The following is an 18401-nucleotide window of genomic DNA, read 5'->3' on the forward strand; positions in this document are numbered from 1 at the left end:
ACTTGATTAAGACATCTTCACTAAAATAGCAATGATTCACTGACAGGATTGTTTGTTCAAAGCCTTTGGATTTAACTGTTGCTTGAGTTGTGTAACATGTATTCCTCTTCAATTAACAATATAAGACTGCTTTGTCAGCCACAGATAATTCATGAAATCAGTTCGGACGTATGCAAAATTTTTCACCAGGTCATCATCTACGGAAGGCCTTTATATTTTTTCCTCGCACTTTTGATCATCTATGAAAGAGATCTGTCAATACTGAAACTGTCTTCTTAGTTATTTAGTGTTTGGGATCTCCTCCAGGGGGCAGCACACCTTGGTATAAAGAGCACAACAGTCATCCTTATTCCATCACAACATTCTTTTACATACTTTTTGTGTCTTTATAAATTGCTTATTTATCTTTCTTTATTGATCTATTTCAGCTCACTGTTGTTTGGAAAATGTGGAAAATATACCTGGTAATAAATCTGATTGTGATTCAGGCAGAACATAATCTGTGCATACAGATGTTCCCTTCACATTTTCCAACCACGGCTAAACCTAAGGTTAATCAATTAGTGATAGTGAGATTTGATTTAAAACAGAGGAGCTACTCATGTTTTTTAATCTGATTTTGAATTGGATTAAATCTTTGACATATTTGCAGCTGTTGTGAATCATAACACCAGCAAAGATACTTCCCTTTAATAATGACTCTACCCTGCACACACACTGGTTCTTTTGGTATTCTCTGAGTTTTAAAGATGTCATATCAGACACCTTTATCCACATTTGAACACAGTCCCCTTTTGGCTTAAATGTAAAGTCTGTGCCATACTTTGGTCAAAATAAAAGCACCAGAGGTAAGTTTTTGACCCTGTAGCTTTAAATGAACATTGTCACTCAGTTTTGGTGTTTTTAAAATAAAAATTAGCTGCCTCTCACTCCACCTCTTTCTGATTTGGGCTTTGCTGATATGAAGCTGTGTGCTTCCATGGCTGTAGGTGGAGATGCTTGGTTGAAGACAGTAGTTTAGGGGCAGGTATTATAACAATAACTTAGTGTGGTGTCACAACGAGACGGTCAGATTTTGTGTTTCCTGACTTGGGCAGATCCTAACCAAAAGACTGGGTTGGTATTTTTCACATTTAACGAGTAAATATATACCTTGGATACCCAAATACATGAGCAAAAATACTTAAACATATTTATTTTTATGATATCTACCCCTAAACCACAGGCAATCAGGGATTTAAAGCATTTATCCCAATCTACCAATCATATATTTAATGAAAGTCAGCTGACAGTGGTTGGTTGCAGTTCAGTCAGAGCATCCCTAGTGTCTACTTTTATCTGTGGGTCCTGAAGGAAGCTCATCTTTTTTAGATACAAGTAGGAGGAGCTCTAAGAATAAAGGTTTGCAGCTACTGCTCAGAATGATTGATTTTTTTGTTTCTGCTCAGGCTAAGTAAAGAAGACATCAGTATTTTAATGAGTCAATGTCAGAGCTAAGCTTGAGTCAAGCTAGCAGTTTCCCCTGCCTTCAGTTTTTTGCAAAGCTTGGCAAATCACATCCTGTCTTACTTTGGCAACCAGACACACTTAAAGTTCTCATTTTGTTTTCTCTTAGATAAAGCAAATAAATGTTGAACTATTCCTTTAAGTGCTCTCTCTGTTATTCCTTCGTCAGTTTGTGTCCATCACGTCTCAGTCTGCCGCTCTCTGCTCTTGCCGCTCCGGCTCCTCCTTCCTCTCCACCCTCCCTTGCTCCTCATGTGCCGTGTCTATTTACCTCAACCGCTCCATCTATCTCTTGACCAAAAAGGTGCACTGAGACTGAGCGGAGAAGCCATGCAGGGAGAGAGAGATGTAGAAACAGGTGGAGTCTGCTGTCGTCATGGCAACCCGCCGTCTCCCATATAAGGCAACTGAGTGATATCATATGGTTGGCAATGCCTGGGCTCTGGAGGGGAGGCACAAGCTGTACTGTGTGAGCAGCAACAGCAGCAGGAGAGAGAACGAGCGACAAGAGGAGACACATTAGGGACGAGGGGTGAGAGAGAGTGACAGACACACACAGAGAGAGAGAGAGGGCAGGAGAGAAGGAGGAGGAGGAGGAGGAGGGGACAGGAAGAGATGCTAACAGCCTCTTAGGCGCTACTACGGGTACCAGCGAGGGGGACTCTGGCGGATCCTCAGGGCGCGGGAAAGACACAGAGCCGCAGTGAAAAAAAAAAAGATGGAGAGGGGGGAGGAGGAAGAGGGAGGCGTGTGGAGCGGGAGGATGCAGCAGGCGGCCGACGTGCTCATTAAGTAGCAACGGTAACTCTCTCTAACCCCGTCATTGCATCCTCAGCTGAGTCGTTTCGTGCGTGATGCTGCCATGACGCCTTCTTCTACTTCTACCGCTTGTGCTGCATGAATGATGATGAAGAGGAGTGTGTCTGTGTCTGTATCTTCTTGATGTGTGTGGAGGCATGTGTGTGACGAGATGGTCTCCTCCCTTTCTGTGTAATGGGAGCGTGTGCGTGTGTTTTTAGGGGAGGGTCCACCGCTCCTGAGCAGGCAGGTGTCGCCCAGGTGTGTCTGTGCTGCCGCAGTCTGCATGTTGAAAACAAAAGTGTGCTGTAGGGCTGGGTAATATTTAAAGATTTTAACATGTACTCATATATTTACAACCAGATATGGGGTAATACAATGCTGATTATGGAATATGTGGATAAAAAGTAGATGTTAGGCCTAATGCTCAGTAAAAACTTGGGTTGTTAAATTTTAGTGGTAATCATGATTAATTGCATCCTTTTATTGCATCTTTAAATTCCTCTATTTGAAGCTGTTTTTGTATTGTTTTAAATTAAAGTTAATTAACTTCCTGTTCAGATACAGACCTGCTTTTGTAGCTGGATTGAAGATTATGACATGAAATTAATCACAGAAAAAGGAACTTGCTATGGATTTAAAAGGAAATAAGAGAATGACGAAAGGGTAAATGTTTAATGACTTGTCCACAATGAGAAATTAAGGCAAAGTGGTGGACTTATTTTACATCACTGTGGCTGTAGGGAGACTCTGACTGATTTAACCAAAGTGTGCTGAAATGGGACAGTAATAGAGATGTATAGTGTTGCTGGTATGACATTGGTTTTGGCAGATAGAAGATTAAAACATGACTTACTTGTATCAACAGATATGAAAAATTCTGCCTTTATTTACAACCAATATTGGCTTTAAATCTGCCCATGTTCGCCGTCCAACCAAATAAGTTAGTGGCTAGACCAACAGACCTGCATCAACTGAAGTCTTTTTTATTAATTCCTCATCATTCCTCACACTTTAAAGTCTGATTCAAGGACTTAAGTTTGTTAATTTGTTCCTTAAACTTCATGTATTTTAGGACTGAAATTTTAGGTCTGAACTATTTTTAAATACTGGTATTGATGCTGGTATCAGCTAAAATTATTTTGTAAATACTGGCATATTGAACATCAGCAAGAATCCAAAATTGTGCATCCCTGCACGATAAAGCATAAGATTGATAAAGATTTAGGAAGTGAATGCATTTATTATGGAATTCTGTTAAACATGATTAATGCAATTAATCTTCATAGCCTTAGTAAAAACACAAGATGGACTATTTAAAATGCTTCAGCCTAGTAGGAAATAATCCACGTATTATGTCTTTATTTGATATTTGGTTGATAATTGGATCACAAATGAATGAAACACTGCTCATTTTTCATTTATCTTTTTCTAAAACCAAATCAAATAATGAAAAAAAATGCACTTTTTCATGGTTTACTTCTGAAGTAAAACCAAATAAACAGGGAATTCTATATGTTTTTAAATATTTGATATTTATGCTGGGATAAAAGAAACCAATATGAAAACAGGGTTCACGAGCAGTTAATTGATTTCATTATCTATTAGCGTAATTGGGTGCAGGTGTTGTGTTCAGAAAAGTGTCCTGAGAATCCAGTGCCCGTCACTGAGGAGCTCATGCTTACTGTAATGACATATGGAGCACAAGTGCCGGTGAAGCTGTTCGTCCTTTGGTGTTTGTGCTCCGCCTATCATGACTGCAAGCATGAGCTCCTCAGTGATGGGCATGTGATTCTCAGGGTGCTTTTCTGAGCACAACACCTGCACTGAGTTTTGTTTCAGAAACAAAAATGAGCTGTGTTTTCATAATTTGATTAAATGAATAAACAGCAGTTTTTCATTTATTTTTTATTTAATTATCAGTCAGATATCAACTTAATAATGGTACACAGATTGGAAATTCTATTTTTATTTTTCTTCACAAGTCAATGGATTATTTTTACCTTCACATTCACAGTCTCTTTATACCAGACAGTCAGAGAAGAGCTGGGTTGGTTTAGAGAGAGGACTCCCACACTTTACAGAGTGAATTGCAGCTTCTTTTCACTGGACAGAGATATGAAGTACCAGGCTGCAAATCTAGCAATATAAGAATAGATTTGTACCAGCAACCATCAGGGAGATAAGGAATAGTAGTACAGCTCTGTCGATGTAGGAGAAAACTTTGTGTTTTATATTAACTATTTGTTGAACTTTTCAGCAGTGTTAATTCTGACAGCTGTTTTAAAATAGTCAAAGTCTTAAGGATAAAATCTTCTTTTGGTTAAAACGTTTATTCTCTTGTGTTCTATGCACCCTGCAAAACTTGAGATCCCTGCTTTCAACAGCTGAGAGGTAACAGAGCTGCAGATCTGTTGTGTTTGACAGATTTATCTGCATTGGGGAAATATCCTGGATTTTAAATGCCCAACAAAAACTCTCTCACATTTTAGACTTTGTTTAGACACCTTAGACTAAACTTACTTTTCATCAGTTTTAGGCATCAAAGATGTATTTTTTGGTAGTCTTAGTCTTTGACATGGAAGAAAAGGTAGTCAATGACCATTTTTAGTCACAGTTTTAGTCGATAAAATGAAGACTGGTTTTTAGATCTTATTTTGCTTTTTTGTCTTCTGATCTTGTTATTACTGGCACCTTTGTACCTTGTTTTTACTCAAGGTTACCCTCTTTTCAGTTTTGAGCGCTATGGTCACTGCCCTGTCCTGTGGTACTGACTGTGAGTGAATGGAGGCTGACTCACTCAGTGTAAACCAAATCGACATTTCGTAGAAACAGAGTTACCTTACTGTGTATCGACATGTTTCTGTCTGGGTAGTGAGGAAAAGAATGAGATTCTGGATACAAGCAGTAGGAATCTGTCTCCCATGAAGGAGGTCCAGGTTCAGCCATGGAGACTGGGCAAGGAGCTCAGACATTTGGAGTTTGCTTGGTGTAGAGCCGCTGCTCCTTTTTATCAGAATGAGCCAGCTGATGTGGCCCAGGCCTCATGATGCCTCCTGGTGGCCTCCCTCTGGAGGTCTGCAGGGCATGCCCAACTGAGAGGAGACCCTGAGGCAGACTCAGAACTTGCTGAAGGGATTATGTATCCCATCTGGCCTGGGAATGCCTCAGGATTCCTCAGGAGGAGTTGGAAAATGTTGCTGAGTAGAGGGACATCTGAGTAGACTTGCTTAGCCTGTTGCCAGTGCAGCCTGGCCCTGGATGAGTGGGAGAAAATGGAAGAACGAGTGCCGACATTCTGCAGCTTGCTGTGTGTGAAATTGATATTTGACCTATGTGAATTTGATCTGGACATGGCTGAACCAAGTAACTCCTCCTGATTCTGGTTTCAGAAATGGATAACTATGTTGTAAAACAAACTCACTTCATATCTGTTGATTGATTGTTCTTTTTTTACACCTTGAAGTTTCTGTCTGACATAAATACCTTCTCAGGTATTTTTAGACTTGTGGCAGACATGTATGCCAGATAAAAACAATGCAGTATGATATTTGGTCCGTGCTGCCTATCCCTAGTGTTCATGCGTAACAGAAGTATTTGGGTGCACATGTGTTGTGTTGTGTGTTTTGAGGCTGGAGAGAAAGAGCATGGCGAACTGTGAGTGAGCGGAAAAAAAGAGGGTGGGTACAAAAATGGCTACTTGTCATGCAGGTCAGGCGCGCATGTCTCTCTCTCTCTCTGTGTCTCTCTCTCTGTGCTCATCCCTCTTTTAGCTTTTTCTTTTCTGTCTCTCCTTCCCATCGCTCTCTAAGCTCTGTCTGTCTGTCCCCTTGCATACGAGCGCCTCAGGATTTCAGCTCAAGTGATTGAGAAATATCGCAGGCAGTAATCACTGAGTCACAGCACATAGGGGGCCTGTTTGTGTTAGAGGAGACAGGTTTTATGTTCCAAAAAATGTACGCTTGTTGGTGCATTAAATTATTTGTGGAGTGACTTGGCAGGTAGATTTTCGTCGCTTTCATTTAAGGTGGATAAACCAAGCGAGTTGGTGATTAAACAGTGCACAGCTCTGTGAGATATATGAGGGATTAGAACACAATGGGTGCTTGACTTCACATTATCAGCTGTTTGTTTGTGACAATAATTCTGACAAGCACCTGTGAGCAGGCTGATAATATTAACACCTATTTCACAGTTGTCATTGTTCTAAATGTGAAGCAAGCACATGAAAGTGCTTCAAAGTTGTGAGGATGAAGTCGGCTGGGGGTTAGACAGCTTTTTAATGCTGATGAAAAATCTCCCTGACAACAGTTTTATATCCTTGCAAAGATGGTGAAAGTAAACTGCTGAGAAATCAGCTTGGCTGTGAATTTATTAGCTGAAAACTTGATTACATGAGGCAAATGATCGGTCTGCTAAAGATCAGTCTGCAAAGGTGAGAGGTTCAGTTTTAAAAAAACAAAGAAACTTTCTGACAGCATGACAGTGTAGGACATGAAGCCTGGTTTATACTTCAGCATCAAGTCTACGCTGTAGCTATGCTTTAGTTGCCTACGGCGCTGTGCGCGCTTCATTCTTGTGCAGTGGTGTGTCTGCATCGCTCTGCAATGCCCTGGATAAATGCTAGTTGGGAGTGCGATTTCTATGCTGGTTTATATCACCAGTTCCTGGTTTCATTGGGGGGTTTTTTTGGGTATTATGTTGAAGCTGATCAAGCATCAGCTGCTTGTGTTTCATGTTCTGATAGGATAAGAGGCATTCAAGGATTCTTCATTGTTATTCCAAACCATGTGTTATTACATAAGGAGGAATGAAATGTAAGATGCACTTTATAGATTTTAATTTTCATACATTTTCAGATGTCAGCAAGCAGACTCAATGAATTGGTTTGTCGTCGGCATAGACAGTTTTACCATCAGGTAAAGGTAGGCAAATGCCTTCATGCTCCAAGGAGCTTGAGGGTTAAGACATTATAGATATGCATCAGATATGAAGTAGATGTCGGAAATTATGTTTAATGATTCAGACATGTATTATAAATTTAAATAAGGGACCCAGAGTGAATTGAATTGCATCAAAATAGAGTTTATCCTTATAAGTTTCTGGTAGAGTCCTTCAGAGAGCCCAAATGTCTTTATATGGACTGGAGCAGATTAGATATTATTTCGGTCTTTGCCTTTGTCTTCCAAATTCTTGAAACAGCCCCTGGTTGTCTGTAGTCACGTATACCATTTTGCAGTGCACACAATATGCCTGTAAGCACTGCTTGGAAAACTGGCAGTCACCCTGTGCTGCCAAGTGGACCAATGACAGCAATTGCAGTCTTCTTCATTATGACCCATCTTAACATTTTTGAGGAGATGCATGTCAGGCTTTTTGACTTCTGAGTAGGCTCAGGTCAGCTATGCAGACCAATAAGAAATGCCACTGGACCGTGTGCCATTAGCTGGACCCTTTGATAGATGATTGTTTTTTTTTTTGTTTTGTTTTGTTTTTTTTTGTCTGATGAAGGGCTTAGGCCCGAAATGTCACATGTGGTGATAATCTTCATTAAATAATCCTTTGGAGCACCTTCTGGTGTGCAGACTCATTTACCTGTTTTCCCTTTGATAGCCCACACCAGAATTGCAAACTAGTTAAACGTATAATTCAAATCTTTTATCAGTTAAGATACATAATCCCGGTCAAAGTCTCTTTCTGTACAGTTACGCAGACACTAGTAGCTGCTGTAGCTGTTCTTAATGGCTACTGCCTGACTGCCTCAATTCTCTTTAACTTGATTTAAACAAATGAACTGATAACACCAGCAGCATCTCATAGGAACAGCATGGTTAAGCACTATTTCAATCTAAAAACTGAAAACAACGTTGTATAGAGGCTGTCAGGTTATACTCACATAAAACTAAAGCATATAGTGACAATATTCAGCTGACTTCACTAATTGGTGGGTAGTAAACTGGTATCAAAACAGTCACCAATATTCTTCTTGACATGAAATAGATTTTTAAAATAGATTCAGCCCTGATTTTAAGCACCAGTTTAGCTCCATTGTCAGAGCAGGTGCCCGTATTCAGAGGCTGCCCTGGTAGAAGGATTGAATTCTAATCCTGGCACTGAGAATAAAAGCAAAAACCCAAAAGTTATCTTAAAAAGACCCTGTCATCATTGGTCTAGATATGTGTTTAGTTTTAGAGTGCATAATTAAATCTGATGCCACTATTAGCTGCACCTTCCAGCCAAACTGGTGGGTGAATTAAAGTGTTGAAATGGAGTCATTTGTGATGAATATCTTCTTTTTTGGGCTCATACTGCTGAAGCTTGCCCAAGGAAAGTCACTGTTGAACTGATACTCAGAGATGAACAGCGCTTTGCCAGCACACTTTGGACCATGAAACAACATTTAGTTTTCATGTGTAAATGCTTTACAGAAAAAGGATCTTACCTGGAAGTTGTTCAGTGCCAACCTTCAGCATCACTGTCTGTACTCAGAGGCATACCCCATCAGTCAGGTGAGGATAAATGATGACCACTGATGGGATCCTCTGTAGAATCGGGGCCTATGATGGCTTCTCTCTGACAAAGAGCCCCCCAAAACACTGCCAACTGATTTAGTGAGTCCATGGCTGCTCCTAAGAAGGACCCAAGAACTGCTGCTTTCAGATTTTCAGGGAAACGCCCATTCAGAACTAACTGTTAAAGCTACACTTCCACAGGCCTTCACTCATACGCCTGTTTGTGTTTAGTGCAAGGAACAGAAAGTCACATATTCCTCCCTCTGTAGCTTTTCTTATACTGTATGTTTATTTACATTTAAAAAGGTATATACTGTAGAAAACTTGGGTTTCAGTAAGCAGCCTTGCAAAATCTTTTTTGCAGAATTCACCTTGTTTTCTAATTTCAAAAACAACATGAACAGAAAAACAAAGTTGAATCCAAGGAAAGTGCTTTAAGTTCTCAGCAGTTTCTTCTGACCATTGATTGTGACTGTCTGGTTCAGCACAGAAAATCATCATTTTATTCCAGAGTTCAGCTAAAGTGCACTTCACTGACTGTTCCTGAAGAGCATTGATGTGGTTCGTATGAACCTCCTCCTCAATCATATCACCCTCCTACGAATATGGGGCAAAGGTCAAATCATTGCATAGCTTTATGAGCTCGTTTCACTATTGTGAAAGTACTATTCACTATTATGAAAGTAAATAAGTAAAAGAAGCGGATGAAAAGATAGAAAACTCACTGATTAGTAATAGTTTTTCATAGTTTACTGGTGTAAGATTGGTAACAACATCAGCTATATTTTGTTTATGGAGTTAACTAGGGGCCATGTTGAAAGTTAAGTTTGTATGGAGCCTGGCTCTTATGGGGATGCTGGTCAGGCTTCAGTGACTATTTTGTAGGTTAGGATGTCTTCATGTTGGTATGGCAGGTGATAAGTGTTTGCATGTAGGGAGGTGGATCTGGGACACTAGTGCTTACTCTTCATCCTCCTTGAGGATGAATTCAGTCCGTTTGTCCTTCCTTTTCCCTGTTAAATTTGGTCAGTACGAACTAATAAAAGTCCCAGCTATAATAAAACATTGACCTTGCTGGTTGTAGAAATTCTTAAAGGCTCAAGCTCCTCTCCATAAGAGTCTGAGACAAATAAAACTGCATATGCTTCATTAAATTTTGTCACACATATCCTCTAGACCTGAGTGAGACACTCCAGTAAATATGATCACTGGTGCAGTTTTATTTTAGTCACCCCTTGCAATGTGCCTGAACATAAAAAAGAAGTGTTTAAGGAGAGGCAGGCTAGTGGTATCATTCAGGACTCAGTGTCTGGCCATGCAGACTTCATAAATGTTTAATAAAATGGGAAAGGAAAATCTTAATTGTCTTGTTTTGTTGTGGTAAAGCTGCAGCTGACTCAGGCAGAGTGGCATCACTTCTGTTCGTGTTGTTTTGGTCATGAGGCTTAAACAGAGGCCTCCAAACTACACGGAGCTCTGAAATCTGGGTCAGAGCACCCCACAGGCCTGTTGGTCTTTATTTCCCAAACCCTGATTCTTTAATCCCACTTCCTTCATGATTTATTCAGAAATAAAGTGAGATGGATTTCAAAAAGCTTCCATCAGAGAAAATATTTGGAATCCAGAGCAGCTGCTCAAACATGAAATAAGTTCCACCTACACTTCAGTTTATTTATTAAAGGAATTAGTTCCTTTTGAAAGCCCTCAGCATATGTGATGTTGGTAAGACTCAGAAATTAAAACACCTGTGCTCTGATACTCAAGTCGCTGAAGTTTCTAGAAAGTGAAAGTCAGAGTTACAATTGATGCAGTGACAGGATCTGTGTCACATCTACACAGTCTCACCTCCAACAGAGCTGTTGAAAATGGTTTGTTTTTGCAGATGTGTAGACTTCATGCTTTGGCAGCCACAGAGGTGCTGAGATTTAAAGGAAGTTCAGAAATAGTAAACATGACACATTTTGAATGTGTGAGGTACTGAGATGCAAATAAGAAGAGAACTATTGAAACCGTCCTGCTCTTTTAACATGTTGACTCTGATGTGATGACTGCAGAAAATCCTCAAAGAAATGCAGCTCAACAGGCTTTGCCCTGTGGTCTAGATGAAGCATCAGTGCCGTGCTTTGCTTTATGGATCAAGAACCAGAGAAGGTTTTTGGTCTGTATAAACCAGCCATAAAGACTGTTTACTTTGGGTGTATGTCTTTTTAAATGCATATTGAGCTCTCCTTTTCCCCCTTTCTTCTGTGGGATGTTTGAGCTTGTATGGCTGTGGATGGAGATCTTTGGGTGGAGACACCAGGTGAGGAGCAGGTGTTATAATGATCCTGAATGAATAGTCTGATGTTTGTTTCAAGACCTAGGTGGAGCACTGTACTTGATTCATAGACCTGACAGACAACTTGGTGATATCCAATCAGTCATTACTACCATCATGATGACGTTAAAGGAAACAGGACAGGGCTAGATGACTCCTAGCCCTGTCCTAGAATGTCAAAGATAATCATACTGTATCATCATAGAGGATATGCTAGATTGCTAATGCTAACAGCAGTTACTCACCAGGGTTTTGAAATGCTATTCCTCACCAACATTTCTCTTTTCAGTCTGCCGGTAGTCCCTCGACACGTCATAAAGGCAGAGAAATAGTTGCTTGAGCTCGGCAAACTTTTCCTCTGTCTCACAGCACCACCTTCATCATTCTCGTCTTACTTCCCCATTTGTTTTGTTGGCACATGAACTTTGCCTGAGCACATCACTGTGTGCTGTCAGTGTTCAACATCACTGACACTACTAAACAGATCGTGGAAGGCAGAAAAGAAAATATGATACACATTCTGTGAGGAGGTTGTGAAGAAGGGGTGTAAATCCCCAGTTTCATCATGATATCATATAATATATTTTCTTCAGATAACAATGTGATACTCTCCAATATCAAATAATCTGCAATGAAATGATTTCAATTTAGATTGATTCAGGATGATCATTTTGGATCATGTACTTTGACTTTCTTCAGTGGGCAGCCATATTTGTTTGACATGCAAAGCATTGTGGGAGTTGTAGTGGACCAGTTGCGTCTCTACTGCTTGGAGGAGTGGAGACGCAGGAGTCGAGAATAAACAATGATAAACGCAACTGTTAATTCACATGCCTACCATTATCAAGACTATTATACAGCGTTTTGACGTCGTCTAAGTTGCATTTTTGTGAAATAAACAAAGATAATATAAATATAAGAATATGTGTTCATGTACAGTATATATCCTGTGTATATCAATGTTCTTATTTCATATATCGGCTGATATATCGGTTATCAGCCAGTATATCAGATATCAGCTTTTTTTTAGCCCCCAATATTGGTATCGGCATTGGCCCCAAAAATCCCATATCGATCGGGCTCTATAATCTACCTCTGTATGTGTCCAAACAGCAGAGAAGGGGGCTCTTCATCCTCTTAATCATTTCACCTAGCTGTTAGCAGCTCCCTGTTTATTGCTATTTTGTTTGAAAGTTCAGGGCAATGTACAGCTATGCTGAAACTGCCCGCAGATAGAAAGTCAAAACATTGATCTATACCATTGCCTTTTATGCTGCACTTTTATTTTTAAATGCCAAAGAGTCGTCAGCATAGACATTGACAAAGTGACATTATGTCACTTCTGTTGGAGGACAGCCGTCAATTATGTCTTTTGTACTGCTTTCGCTTTCATTGGTGTAAAAACATGAATAGTTGCTCCAAAGATCCTGTGAGGCTGTTTTCAACGCATTCATCACTTCTCAGTTTGAGTCGAGAGTAGAAATTGTTCAGAAAATACTCTTGCTGTACCGATACCTTTCATTCAGGTGACTAAACCTTGAGTGGGTTACAAAAAGGCAAAATACAAACCTGAAAGGGACAAAGAGTTCAGGATGTTAAATAGTATTCAAGGATCAGGGAGGTCTTTTGCAGCAACCGCTTGGTTTTATGAGCAGTCACACATGATTTTTCTGCTTTGAGATTTGAGTGAATCCCAAAGATGTTGGAATCAAATTTTCCAACACAAAACTAGGAGTATGGGAATGTTTGGAATATTGAAAGTGTTGAGATCAATCATCCAGATTCTTTGTTCACCAGAACATTAAAATTCTTCTTAATTGGCCAATCAAAAGCATTACCTTCCTCTATCTTTTTAACCGCCTACTGTCGCAGATAATTGATGCCTTTGTGTAAATTAGGGATTGTGTCAGAAGGGCTCCATGTTGCTGCTGAGAGGGGAGCATTTACAACACAATAATTCATGAGCAGATAATTGATCATTGATGCGGATAACTGGATAACTAAGCGAAAAATTTATGCAAAATCATTCAGGTCACAAGCTAAAAGAGAAGCATCATGATCTCAGTGGAGGCTGATTGACTTTTATCTGTGTTGAAAACATACAATTTAGCAAAGCTTGAATATCTGTTAATGGAAGAAGTGTTTGAAAGTGTTGAAACTTAAGAATGATTAAGTTAATATTGTCTTATATTAGAAGACATTTATATGTCAGAAGACCAGAGACTATTCCAGAGCACTTAATGTACATGAATATTATGACCACTGAAGAAAAATGTCATTCACGTCGACCCCACCACTATGACTTCAGTAGTAAATAGAAGGTGCAGTTACCACTATTGTGTCAACAACTTGACCTACCACCTGGTGATAACATGACTCCAAGTTTTTAGTCGCTAATCCCTAAAAGTGTTCTTATGATATCCTTTTCACAATAATGACCAAGAAAACTAGAGATAAGAGTTGGGCCCAATGACCTTGATCTTTGACCTTTGAAATCCAATGCTTGGGTCAGGGTGAACATTTGTACAGTTTGATGAAACCCCATCACAAGGCCCAGCTGGATGCACAGATTGACATCCTGCAAACACAGAGCCTCTGGCCTCAGCTATCACCTGGACTGAGGTGTAAAAACTGGAAATGCAGACACCTTGTTAAAATGAAGTTTTTGTCAGAGATGTTGCATTGGATTGCATTTGTTGGCTAGTTTGTGCAGGAGCAATCAGGAAAACAAACCCATGAAGCAGAGGAATCAGCTCCTCTAGTCTTATGACTCTTATTGTGGGAAAGTACGTTGTTGTACTACCACATTTTCAGAACATGCCTGAAGTCAATCGAATCAATCAAGAGCAGCGGATCAGACCATGTGCCCCCCGTGCAATAAAAACCAAACACGCTGAAATTTGGTCCATCTCCTGAATGAGTTGCTGCTCAAAATGTCTACTCATTGGAAAGCTTTGTGTTAAAGATTTTTGAGGGCCGTATGCCTTTATTTGATAAGACAACAGAAGTTAAAGAATTTGGGGAAATGGAGTTGGAAATGACATAGGGGAAAAGAGCAGCTGGTCGAACTTGAACCTGGGCTGACTGCTTGGAGGACTTTGGTGTGCATAGATTTGCCCTGCCATACCACTTATTTTTTACCAGATTTGTCTGACGTCTCTCAATTAAAGTATTCTTGTACTCTTGGCATGCAACGACTTCAAAATGCCTACCTGCCAAACGACCCCCACTGTACCACTGACATGTCAGCAAACTAACCTGACCTAATCAACCAGCTTACTTATGGACCCACCTAGCTATCAACTAATCAACTAATTACCTTTCTACCTATTAACTGACCAGTCTATCTACTTATTGACTGGCTGATTCATCCATCCATAAATGGGTCAGAGAACACCTGGATTTGTACACTGTTTGCCTCTGGTTAGTTACTCTGGTTAGTTTTGACTCTTTAACAAATGTAACACCCTGCAGCCCCAAGTACTCACTAATGCTCCAAAATTGGATCAATCCACTGTAGAAAATAGTCCCTTACATCTGAAATACTTACAGTATTTACATGCATGAGTTGTCTCCAGGTACTCTGGCTTCCTCCCACAGTCTAAAAACATGCTCTACTTGAAATCCTCCATAGGTGTGAGTGTGAGCATTCCTGGATGATTGTCTGTGATTAACTGGTGACTGGTCCAGGGTGTACCCCCCCTCTTTCCCAGTGATGTCTGACACTGGCTCCAGCACCCACCAGCCCCAAAAAGAAAAGATGTGTAATGAACGGATGGATGGATGGACTGGTACATGAAGATGTTTTTATAAACACTTTTCATGAGATTTCAAAAGTTTTGGGTATAACAAGGACTGGGTCTAAGCTCAAAAAAGGGCTGTTTTAAAGAGATGCACACATTTTGTTCCTTTTTAAAAAAAAATAAAAAACATTTAAATCCTAATGAATGCACATGCAATTAGAGGACTTAGAGCAGGAAGACAACTCAGATTATCAGGTTTTCAGAGTTTATTTTTAGCCATGATTGGTGTTAGGAAAGTTCAGAACAAATCAATTGCTGCCTACTAAGCTTTAAAAAAGAGAAATCTTAAATGGAATGAGGACTTATTTTTGAAACAAAGCACACATGAACACCTTAACTCAATTACTCTTCATAAACTAAATGTCATAGCTGAGCAAATGCATCCTCAGTCCCTGTTTTATGGAGAATCAGGAGGACGTAGACCTGAATGTTGGCTCCTTCCTTGATAAAGTAAAAATGGCAGCTTCTTAATCCACTGTCTGTGCTCTGCTTTAATCCTGCTCCTGGGTCCTTGCCAGCCGACTCTGCATAGGAAGAGTGAGGGGTAGCATTTAGGAGCTGCTGGGTCTACATTATTAGTGCGTGTGAAGTCACTGTAAACATTTGATTAATTGCTGAGAGGCAATTACAAGCAATTAAAGTCCTATTATGATGGCAGTGAAGGACAACGCAAGTTAATCTGGCTATCATCATCATAATTAGCTCGTCATGTCACATCAGGCCTAATGTACGAAAAATAGGATGTTTATTGGTTTGTTTGCTGTAGATTTTCAACCATTTGTGGTAATTTATGCAAAGTGGTAAGACATTTAAGATCATACCATTTTTTTCTGCATAAATAATGTACCAGTGAACCTTCAAAGCTTCATTAGCAACACTTTCTGGTGTCACAAATGGAGTGAAGAAACTCGTCTGTCAGTCTTTTCTCTCACTTTAGCCGTTCTTTTGCTGCGTCTTTAATTCAGCAGCTTTCAAAACAAGAAAATGTCTCACTCGGTTCTCTCTCTCCTCTCTTCCCCTCCCTGTCTCTCTTCTGTCTCCTTTACTCTTTGTTTCTCTTTCCCCCATAGCAACAACCAAACTACTGGAGCTTCAAGGTCAGTGCCAATATTGTGTTTGTGTTTCAGCGTAAATCTGTCCCTCTGTGTGGATTTGTCTCTAATAGGATAACTTTCCTTTGTGTCTTTGCATGCCTGCTTGCCTTTTTCTCCATTGCGTTCACTGTTGGTCACATGTTTTCACACTCGTCTTTAAACTCACTAAACTCGCTCCCACTCTGTATAGTGTGACATTTTTGTCTCGGCAAGAACACAACTCTTAAACTGAGACTGATTACTGGAGAAAACGTTCCTGAGTCTCATGTGCCGTGTTTAATTTGAGCCATTCACTTTAGACTTTTGTCCAAATGAGCACTTCTTACTCAGCAGTGCCACTTTGTAATGAGCTAGTTGAAGTATAGTTATTGTAATTATCAAACCAAATGGGCACTTGTTCTGCAAAGGGAGGTGAAATTGTCCAGCTGCTGTGTTAAGTACGACGTGTGATCTAGTTTAGCATGAGAGCGGCAGGTTTGAGCTCATATTCTGCTCCTGCTCATACAGCTCTGAGGATGTCTGCCCACATCTGTGACAGTTACTCCTGTGATTTAAATAATCTCAGGGTAGATTGCCTGTTCAGGGCAGGACTATACGTCTCTCACACTTTGTCTTTAATGTAAAATGCTATGGTTGGGTGAAGTTGTTGTTAAGCTGAGTCAACATCAGAGGTAGTAATAAAATCACAACAGGAGCAAATGTGTTGAAGATCAGACCTGGCTGATCCTGCTGATTTTGCAACTTAATGGTGAGTAAAGTCATGCCCAAGTCCACCAGTTTTATGCCATCATAGGGTTCAGTGTAAAAGTATAGGGTGCAAAAAACAGGGATGCACCAATGCATGGGCTTAACAGTAATATTGGCCCCACTCACAAGCATATACTCTACTTTAAGGGATCTTTGTCCATTTTGGCATTTGGATACCAAGTGATAATCCTTAACCCTTGTGTGGACACTCACAATGCTCCAGGGCGAACAATTTCCCTTCCAATTAAAGGCAAATTATAACTCTGTTGAGCCCATAAGTCTGAACTTGACTTTTATTGTGAAGAACTTGACAGAAGTAGCATGTTTACCACTGAATTGATATAGCTGTTTGTTGTGTAACTTTGGTGAAACTGAGAACGAGATTCATTTTCTGTTTAACTGTCCAATTTATGATGACTTAAGGGATTTACTTTTTAGAAAAATGTCCTTGATTAATGCCGAATTTCTCTGGTTTGATGACTATGAAAAACTAAACCTCTATCTTTATCTGCAAAGCCTGGGAGAAAAGGCAGAGTGTGTTGTTTACTGCTGAGCTGGGAAAAGATCATGCAGCTTTGTAATTGTTATCAATTTTTCTTTCGTAAAACACTACAACTGTATTTCTGGTGTCTTATAAACCCATGAGGGTTGGGCACTTTTCGTGCATGACACGTAAATATAGTACAATCAATCAATCATTGTAGTTTGGGCAGTAGCAGTTTACAGCTTTTCTGATCTTAATGCCACAGCTTGGATCTTTAACTGATTATGGACATAGAAGAGTCTTGAGTATAAAAAACACCTTAAAACTGTTGTTTATGCCTTTATAAGATGAATTGCTTCAGCGCTGGGTTACAGACGAACCAAGACAGACAAACAAAGTACATAGCATTGATTAAAGGCCCAGATAGGGCCAACAGAGGCACTCTATGAAGCAAAAACACTCGCTGTATGTTGCAGTTGTTACAGACATCAATCTTGGAGAAGAAAGAGCACACCTTTTTAAGGATGATATTGTATTTTTGCAGATATTCAAAGTGCTGATTTTTACAAAATTACTTAAGCTGATACCAATATCAGTACCCATATATAAATGTAATTCTGACTTAAAACTTCAGTCCGTGAAACACACAATTTAAAGGTCACATGTTATGCAAAGTACAATTTTTCAGGCTTTTCTAACAAAAATATGTGCCCCTGTCCTGTCCAAAATCCCCCCAAGAATCAGAAAAACCCATTCCCTCACCCCTTCTCTTTCTTCACCCTTCAGAAAATGTCTGCTGAAACAAGCTGTTCTCAGATTTTCCCCTCATACTGTCATGTGGGGAGTTAGCCCCACCCCCAGGTTTATTTGGCCCTCCCCGTTTGGAAGAAAGATCCGCCCTGCTCTCCTGATCCTCCTCTCGGCTGCCAACTCAGACTGAGCTGTTGCCTGTTGTAACTCTGCTACACTACGGTCTCACCAACGCCCCCACAAACACACACACCCCCCACACACACACCCACACACACACACCCCCACACACACACCCCACACACACACACACTACAACACAACACACACATTTAAATTAGTGATGACTGTGCTGCAAAACTCAGCGTGTTGAAATGAGATCTGTTTTTT

The 18401-nt window shown here is 40.1% G+C and overlaps 1 protein-coding gene across 6 annotated transcripts in view; it reads left to right on the top strand.

The window, feature by feature from the left end:
- zgc:114120 (uncharacterized protein LOC619267 homolog) overlaps positions 1–18401 on the top strand; it is a 226403-nt gene that overhangs the window by 107892 nt on the left and 100110 nt on the right. For all 6 annotated transcript variants that reach the window (XM_041816471.1, XM_041816472.1, XM_041816475.1 and 3 more), the window contains one exon: positions 16007–16033. In XM_041816471.1, coding sequence (XP_041672405.1) covers positions 16007–16033 — 27 coding nt within the window. The remainder of the gene's footprint in view (positions 1–16006; positions 16034–18401) is intronic.

Source organism: Cheilinus undulatus, linkage group 20 (assembly GCF_018320785.1).
Source record: "Cheilinus undulatus linkage group 20, ASM1832078v1, whole genome shotgun sequence".
NCBI lineage: Eukaryota > Metazoa > Chordata > Actinopteri > Labriformes > Labridae > Cheilinus > Cheilinus undulatus.